This window comes from Ipomoea triloba, chromosome 7 (assembly GCF_003576645.1).
Source record: "Ipomoea triloba cultivar NCNSP0323 chromosome 7, ASM357664v1".
NCBI lineage: Eukaryota > Viridiplantae > Streptophyta > Magnoliopsida > Solanales > Convolvulaceae > Ipomoea > Ipomoea triloba.
This window is the reverse complement of record NC_044922.1, coordinates 17978783-17987709: the sequence shown is the minus strand read 5'-3', so window position 1 is coordinate 17987709 and position 8927 is coordinate 17978783. Positions and strand designations below refer to the sequence as shown.

The 8927-nt window shown below is 34.8% G+C and overlaps 2 protein-coding genes across 3 annotated transcripts; one reads left to right on the top strand and one right to left on the bottom strand.

The window, feature by feature from the left end:
* Window positions 1–2153: 2153 nt before the first annotated feature.
* LOC116025566 (F-box protein At5g49610-like) lies at window positions 2154–3872 on the top strand. The gene has a single exon (XM_031266833.1). The coding sequence runs from the start codon at window positions 2194–2196 to the stop codon at window positions 3469–3471; it is 1278 nt and encodes a 425-aa protein (XP_031122693.1). The 5' UTR covers window positions 2154–2193; the 3' UTR covers window positions 3472–3872.
* Window positions 3873–3885: 13 nt separating this feature from the next.
* LOC116025567 lies at window positions 3886–7158 on the bottom strand. Of its 2 annotated transcripts, none has more exons than XM_031266834.1 (8): window positions 6719–7155; window positions 5349–5429; window positions 5194–5253; window positions 4956–4999; window positions 4725–4767; window positions 4551–4622; window positions 4341–4442; window positions 3886–4253 (listed from the first exon to the last, which is right to left on the bottom strand). In XM_031266834.1, exons 1-8 carry the CDS (start codon window positions 7076–7078, stop codon window positions 4134–4136), a joined length of 882 nt encoding a protein of 293 aa, XP_031122694.1. In that variant the 5' UTR covers window positions 7079–7155; the 3' UTR covers window positions 3886–4133. The 2 variants fall into 2 exon arrangements, 1 of the variants encoding a protein (XP_031122694.1); XR_004099698.1 differs by having other exon boundaries at window positions 4206–4253; window positions 4600–4622; window positions 6719–7158.
* Between the last annotated feature and the right edge of the window lie 1769 nt (window positions 7159–8927).

Sequence of the window (8927 nt, the reverse complement as noted above, 5' to 3'; positions counted from 1 at the left end):
TCAATTCATGCCTGACCGGATAAAGGTTTCAACACTGTTCTCGTCAAAAGCCATCTCGCTTGCTTGACTAGGTTTTATTAATTAGATTTTTTGGACTATGCCTACGAGGTTAATTAGAAGTATTCGATAAAATTAAACTATTAAGTAATTGGTATATTACAATGAACACAAAATGACATCTTTATAATAATTATTTTATTTTTGACAGTAAAACTGAATAATTAATTGGTAATATATTTTTTATGGTTATTTTTGAGAAAAAAGTTATCAAAGTATTATATATTATTAAAAAAATTAATAATTTTTAATTAATTATATTTAGCTAATTTAACAATAAAATATATGTAAACTCATATCAAGCATAGTTAATCTTTTGCCTTTTACTCTTTTAGCCAAGTTTTCTATTAAAACTTTTTTGATGTTTTTTTTTTCAGTTAAGTGTCAACTGCAAAGTACAACTACAGTATATGCCTATAAAAGGATTACATGTTAACACAAAAGTTCAACTCAAAACGTGACGCCATGACCCGTGTATGTTAACCGAGTTTGACAAGTGTATAATACTAGAAACTAAAAGTAAAACATTATGATTTATAAACAATTAAGGGGACAAAAATGTCATTTTCTTTAATTTGATCAAATGAAAAGGCTCCACACATTATAACACATAGCATCTTTGACTGAATTAATGAATGTCATAACTCACGCACATGACTTCAAAGTTCAAACGCGTATAAAACATAAAATATGCCATATGTATGGCACGCACGTCGCACGCACACTCAAACACAACATATGCAAGCTATAGTTGACGGACATCAATTCTGACTCGTATAATACAATAAAGTATGATATATTTTCTGCAAAATACAAGTGCTTGGCATGAAAAGTAAGAACATTACTGTCTTATGGAAAAAAGAAAAAAAATGAGAAAGAGAGAGAGAGAGATAAGAAAACGGTTATATTCTGAAGTTTGATATTTTTAATCCAAAATCGAAATTGTCGAAAAAAATAATGTCATATTAACTGTAAATATTGATTCTAAATGATAATTAAAAAAAAAAAACTGTATATGGAGTTTGACAAGTGTATAATACTAGGGACTAAAAGTACAACATTATTATTTATGAAAATTTTAGGGGCTAAATTCGTTTAAATAAAGTTACAAGGACTAAATTCTAAAAGTGAAACAAATAAGGGGCAAAATGTTAATTTCCTTGATTTTTATACAAAATTTTGTTAATTTTCATAATGTTTATACAAATTTTGTTAATTTCCAGTTAAGTGTCAACTAGTCCACAGTATATGCCTATAAAAGAATTCTTTGTTAAGACGAAATTTCAACTCAAAACGTGACGTCATGACCCGTGTTTGTTAACCGAGTTTGACAAGTGTATAATACTAGAAATTAAAAGTGAAACATTATGATTTATAAACAATTAAGGGGACAAAAATCTCATTTTCTTTAATTTGATCAAATGAAAATGCTCCACACATTATAACACATAGCATCTTTGACTGAATTAATGAAGGTCATAACTCACGCACATGACTTCAAAGTTCAAACGCGTATAAAACATAAAATATGTCATATGTATGGCACGCACGTCACACGCACACCCACACACAACATATGCAAGTCATAGTTGACGGACATAAATTCTGACTCGTATAATACAATAAAGTATGACATATTTTCTGCAAAATACAAGTGCTTAGCATGAAACGTAAGAACATTACTGTCTTATGAAGAATGAAAAAAAAAATTGAGAGAGAGAAAGAGAGAGATGAGAAAACGGTTATATCCTTGACGTTTGATATTTTTAATCCAAAATCGAATTTGTCAAAAAAAATAATGCCATATTAACTGTAAATATTGATTCTAAATGATAATAAAAAAATGTATATGGAATTTGACAAGTGTATAATACTAGGGACTAAAAGTACAACATTATTATTTATGAAAAATTAAGGGGCTAAATTCGTTTAAATTAAATTACAATGACTAAATTCTAAAAGTGAAACAAATAAGGGGCGAAAATGTTAATTTCCTTAATTTTTATACAAAATTTTGTTAATTTTCATAATGTTTATACAAATTTTGTTAATTTCCAGTTAAGTGTCAACTGTCCACATATGTGCCTATAAAAGAATTCTCTGTTAAGACGAAATTTCAACTCAAAATCCGCCGCCATGACCCGACCGTTTTCGGATTCGCCGCCGATTCCGCCGCAAAATTCGCCTTCGATTCCGCCGCAATTAGCTGCGAAGCTCGCCAGGACGAGCTCCGATCCAACCTGCACTAAAATCGCGGCCGTGCCGGCGGCGGTGGGGGATGATCTGCCGGTGGAAATCCTTCTCGACATTTTCTCCAGGCTGCCGGTGAAGTCTCTCCTCCGTTTCCGGTCAGTCTGCAAGCTCTGGCGTGGCCTTATCGGCGACACGTCTTTGGTGGGGGTTCACTTCTCCCGCTCCCTCCGCAATGTCCTCCACCAACACTTTCTCATCACCGCTTACAGTCTTGAAAAATCAAAGCTCACTATCTTGTCCGGCGACACCCATTCCGGCGGCGGTGAGCCCGCCTGCCTCTTCAGCTTCTCGAATTGCCGGTTCCAGCAGACTCTATTCGGCCGCGTGAAAGGATTCGCCTGGCATCCCCACCGATACAAGTTCATCCGTCGCGAAGAATTCCGGTATCTCATTAACCCTAGCACTCGACAAATCGTGGAAATTCCTCTCAATAATTTCGGTTTAGATATCAATTCCTGTTTATACGCTCTAGGGTTTAGTCGAAACAGGGAGGAATTTAAGGTGCTCAGCATCTCGGATGGTTTTGAATGCCATATTCTCACCATACGAATGAGTGGTATCGGTGAATGGAAAAAGGTTAACTCCCTAATGCCAGATGAGATTAAGAATGAGTTTTGGAGCATACGCTACCAGGACTGCGTTTGTATTGCCGGTGTGATGCATTGGATCTTATGGGAGATCAAGAAGATTGCGACGTTCAACCTGGAAACAGAGAGTTTTTCAACCATGGAGCTCCCGGTTGAGTTACAGACTTCCTCGGTGAGTGGAAGGACGTTTTATCTGCTCGAGATTGATGGCTGCTTAGCAGTGGTATGCGATGGAGATGTTCCGGAATTTGGCTCCTCTAGGATAGATCTTTGGGTATTGAAAGAGTATGAGATTGGGAATTGGGTTGGAGAGATCATAAATCTGCCCGGTTACTATTTGGGGGCGTATATAACTGGTTCGGTCCCCTGTTCAGGCGAGATAATGCTGTCAACACTGAGGCGCTCGGCTGAGTCTGCAATTGTTCCGTTGTATGATAGGAGTACCAGAAGCTTTCGGGAGGTGGAAATCCCGCTCCCTCCATCGTTGTCTTCAAACGATGTGAAGCTCGGGGATCCAGTGGTTTACACAGAAAGCCTCTTCTCTTTTAGGTTTCTGTTCATTTCTTTGGATTGAAAGGCAGAGTGGATCTTGAATTCTTGATTGTGGCAGATCAAGCGCAAAAGTCACTTGAATCGACATTAAAGTAGCCTCTCCCCAAGCTTGTAAGTCTCCCCGGTTCTGTTCTTTTCATAGACAAGAATATTACATTGTGATTCATACATGATATAGTGTTCTAGTCTGCAATTCTCAAGTAGTTCCATACTGTGTATCATGAGTAACAGATGAATAATCTTCTTAAGCTCATGTATGTTCTTACCTCTTTCTCCTGAATAAAACCCCATAAGTAATGGGTTGTAAGTAATCGCCTGAAATGAGATTTAATTGGTTGTATATCCTCATGAATGTATGGAATCTTGATGATGGCTTGAACATTTTCCTGTTTAATTGAATTTAGCATGCAGTATATGCTTGAAGGGTTGGCTATAGTGCAAAAAATTGCATTTTTCAACTAAATTCACATTGCAAAGATTGGTATAGTACATAACTGCACAAGTGATCAAGATCAGATAATTTGATGCCACTGGCTTCAAGATCTTGTACATTTGCATTTTAGTAATTACAGTAAAAAAAAATTAAATGACCAAAGAAATATGGCCTTCTTGGTAGTTTTGTGCATATGAATCTCTCTAATCTATCAATTGTGCAAAATGAAAAGAAAATCTTTTGGTTCTCTGTTATATTGCCACATCCACCCATTTTGGCAGTCTCAATGAAGCCTTCATCCTAAACTTGGCAAAGAAGATCGCGTACAGAATGTGTAGCAATAACACAAAGAAAGCAGAGTTGATAAGAAGCTGCAAATATAAGAGCGAGTTAGGTAAGGAGAATGCTTCTATGATGAGTGAAACAGGAATAACTTGTAAAGAGGGAGTCAAGCGTACCAGAGTCCCGAAAATAGTGTATATGACATTCATGGTTGGAATTGAATTACTGCCCATGGATGTGAGCACATATGAGAGGGAAGCATGGATATTTATGGTAATCTACAAAGCACAGACAATGAACAATACAAGTGAAACACTGAACATTGAGAACGAAACAAAAAGAGAAAAACGGAGAGAAAAATGGGAGCTTTAAAGATCACAATTTACCAACTGGAGTATGTTTTCTCCTATTAAAAATGAGGTTAATAGCACATACCCTATAGCACCAATTGCCCGAGCCTGCAAAACAAAAAGGCTCCAGTCATCGCAAATCACACGATGAACAGAAATGATACTCCGTAGATTTTAAAGTAAGAGATGAAAGTGGAAAGGAAACACTACAAGTGCACACAAGAAGATTGATCGCGTCCAACTAGCGCGCAACCTGACGAGATTACAATGGAAACAACATTATCTAAGGAATCAGTAAAATTTCACTAGGGCATTGATCTCAGTAACAGAAAGGATTTAGGGAGCCTCCATTTCATTATCACAAATGATTTGACAGGAAAACTACATAGTATCGTCAAAAAAAACATCAAAAATTTAGAAATCAAGGCTATGATTGCATACCTCCATAAAGAACCCATGGTAAAACCAAGTAAGCCGTGCATTAGCTGGATAGGGGAATGGGGGGAAGAAAATAAATCAGTGACGTGAACATATCATTCGGGCAAATGTATAGTGAATTGTATACAAATATAAGATATTAACTGTATAAGACCTGCACCAAGCTGTATAGCCAACAAAACTAAGAAAAGATAACGGAAATGTGGAGTCTGGACTTCATAGTTCTATTATCATTGCTCACCATATAGTTAACTGCTTTCACTGGACCAGACAGGACAAACAGTAGCACAACGGTTGCCACCTAAGAAGATAAAAAAATTATATCATATTTAGTCCGTACATATAGATTAAAAACAAAAACCGCATGAACAGAATGCATTATAAGTGGAGTCAAACCATTGTTTTCCTTCCAGCCACAACACCCCATCTTATTGAGGATATTACTATGGGAAGTGCAAAGAAACATCCAAAGTAATTCTGTGAAAAAAAAAAATCAACAGGGTAAGAATTTAAGCAATTGAAAAGAGGGAAGAGGAGCATACTTTTATTTATACAAGGTAGCCAATAGAAGTACTAAAAATGTGCTTGTGTAAGGTAGAAAAGAAAGGAAAGGAGGCATATCTTGGAATTAAATTAGAGGATGCTATATTTGTATCTAGGCTCCAGTACCTCATTCATGCATACACTAATCTAGCTTAGCGTTTAACTCTTCTTCTCTAAACAAGGTAAGACCAATACTACATGGCTCTTAATTTTAGTAAAGATGTAGCTCAACATTTTCCTATGTCTTTCCTATATTTCTAATAGCAATATGTCTTCCCTGTCTTTCTAAGAAATTATACGTTGAAGATAACTTTGGACTAAATCATTCCCATTATTTCTGCCATTCAGTCGATAAGTTCTGCACATCTTGTTGACCAAAGAAGCAGAATAGCTAGAGGCAATAGAACTTAATAACAACAATAGTTTCACAATAATATATCTTTCTTTTTTGTAATTTATCACTTCAAGATAATCTCCAGTGCCGCTCAAGATTCCATCATAAACTTAGACCAGAACAGACCGGACTGACTTAAACCTTTTCAATCCAAGATTTTGCCAACAAAAAGCTTTAGTTTGCCCTTCAGCTTATGAAAGTAATACATTTTAGAGAACTAATAATTTTCCCAATTCACATAATCTCCACAATCCACAATGAGATGATTAGGTCACTAACTGCCTATTGCAAGTTTAAATAGAAACTACCATCTGCAATTCTGCTTCCTCCTATTTTGTGACAAACTAGAAAAGTCCATCCACATTGCCCTACAATGTAGGGCAACAAGTGCTTGCTAAGCTGATTTATTTCAACTCCATTCTACTAACATAGCTTCTTATGTAAACAAGGCCACACAACATGTTCAAGCAAGGATGAAATGATAAACCACTTGCATGTCTCATTAAGATTAAGTAACATAATAATAATAATAATAATAATAATAATAAAACTAACCTAAGAAATGGCACTTTCTATTAAGCAAAAGTGCTAAACTATAATCTTGACAAAGCCATGTTCCTATGTAGCCAACTAACACCTTACTTGACTCCCTTAGCTAGTAGCTAGAATAAGCTTAACAATATAATAAATAAAATAAAATAAAATTTTCTGAAACAATAATGTACTACCTTACCTATAAGCATGCAAGCATAAAATTATTAAAAAAAAAAAATCAAATAAACCCCACATCAGATATTGAACAACCAACAATAACTAACAGAAATTATACCTCAATTGCAAGAGAATTGCTCAAGAGATAGGCTAACCCAGAAACAGCAGCAAACATAGCAGTCTCCACAAGCCTCAGGGTATTCTGAAAAACCTCCCCATCTTTCGCCAAGTACTCATACCTCTCAGAATCCTCCGAGCTTTCTTCTTCTTTGCTGCTCCACGTTGGGGTCTGGGTAGTTGATGCCCTGATATGCCCATTTCTGGAATCAGCGAAATCGCAAGATAGGGATATTGGTGAAGCAGAAGAGAGAGAGGGAAAGCGATGCGTACAGAAAGAGGAGGAGAGGGAAGGAAGGGCGGTTCTGGAAAGTCGAGAAGGTTTGGTAAGATGGTGATTTTGAAGCTTGAGGAGATTCATGGAGGAATTTTGAGCACAGTGAGAGCTTCATGGAGCCGCAGATTATTTTGCAGTTCTCTGGATAAGGTAGGATGTATTTGGGCCTTTTCGTTTTGGATTCAAAAGTTTATTTAGTTTGGGCGTAATAAAGTGCTATCCAATAGACCTGGTGAAGTTTATCAATAGTTAATTAGTTATATCAGACCAGGTCCATCATGCACATTATGGATTATGCCCAGATCAACATATTATGTACATGTAATTATAATATATCATATGCCTTTAATTTATTTACTAATTGTTATATCATAGACTAGGGTTCAATGGTTCATATTGTGAACTCTGGTCCAAAAATTGTGTCTGCAGTTAACACATACTTGCAATTAATGTAATACAAATTGAATACATATGACATGGTAATTACAAACATATAACATGACAATTATATATACATAAATTGTTAACTGCAGGTACATCAGTGTTGCAATTATATATACATAACATTAATCGACGCCTAAGCGCTAGGCACTGGCTGGTCGCCTAGCGTATCACCATAATCGATGGTCTAGACGGTCGATCGCCTAAGCGCCGACTAGATTGCCTAGACGCCGATTAGGCATCCTAGGCACCGACTAGGTCACCTAGTCGATCGATTAGTTATTGTTCTCTTCTTTTTAAATGGGCTATTTCACTCAAAATGACATCGTTTTGAGCGAAATAACCCTAAATTGTTTAAAGTCTAGATTTTTTTAGATAAATATTTAATATTTTAATATTAACTATTAAAAGTATTAAATAGTTTATAATTATCAAGTTTTAAAAAATTTAAAAATATTAAACAAATTTTTAACAAATAAAAAATACACGGGCGCCTAAGTGCCGATTAATCGCCATCTAGGCGTTTGAGGCGCCCGAGGAACGCCTAGCGATTTTTTCAACGATGAGGTACACAATATGTTACGCAAATACATAAGATGTGGATTAACATGTTACGTGTTTATAGTTATCATATTTTGTATTTGCAGCTAATAGTTTATGTGTCTATGTTATCATGTTTTGTGTCTGTAATTACTATGTGATGTGCCTTCAATTTATTTAAAGGTACAGAAACGGTTAACTGTATGTACAAAATGTGTCTGCAGTTAACATATTTTATATTTGCAGTTAATAGTTTATGTGTATGTAATTATCATGTTATGTGTTTGAAATTACTATGTGATGTGCCTTCAATTTATTTACATGTACAGAAATGTTTAACTGCATGTACAAAATGTATCAACTATAGGTACAAAATCTTAATGTTATTTAGACCAGAGTCGACAACGTAAGGTGGACCTTAGTCTGTGATATGATTTGTCTTTATTTATTAGTACATAATATATTAATGAAAAATATATAATAGTTTAGCTACATGTACATAATTTAGACTAAAATTCACAATGCATCCACAATATAATTTGAAAAAGCTTTTGGCCAGTCTTGGGCTAAGAGTAAATGAACTTTAATTTAAATTAACAAAAATAATTTTATGGGAAAGAAAAATAGAGAAAGTGACATTTTTTTTAGTGCTAAGCCACAAATCAGCATTAAAAAGAATGGCCTAATAGGAGTAATCAACAAGTAAAACATGAGTTTTGTAATTTAATATTTACGAGTTCAATTTTTGTCATCAATGATCAAACTTCTTTTGAAATATCTTTAAAAAAAAAGTATTATGTCTTCAATTTTTTATTTTTTCGAATGACATAAAATAATACTACATGATTTAAATCGCTTAATGTTGCTACCATATAAAGGAGAGGGTACATTTAATGCACCTATATATATATATATATATATATATATATATATATATATATATATATATATA

Excerpts from the sequence above, each read along its gene's own strand:
- LOC116025566 (XM_031266833.1), top strand. The coding sequence starts at position 2,194 with ATGACCCGACCGTTTTCGGATTCGCCGCCGATTCCGCCGCAAAATTCG.
- LOC116025567 (XM_031266834.1), bottom strand. The coding sequence starts at position 7,078 with ATGAATCTCCTCAAGCTTCAAAATCACCATCTTACCAAACCTTCTCGA. Across the intron at positions 5,430-6,718 it reads GCAATTCTCTTGCAATTGAG|AATTACTTTGGATGTTTCTT; the intron begins GTATAATTTCTG and ends TTTTTTTCACAG. Across the intron at positions 4,623-4,724 it reads CAATCTTCTTGTGTGCACTT|GCTCGGGCAATTGGTGCTAT; the intron begins GTAGTGTTTCCT and ends TTTGTTTTGCAG.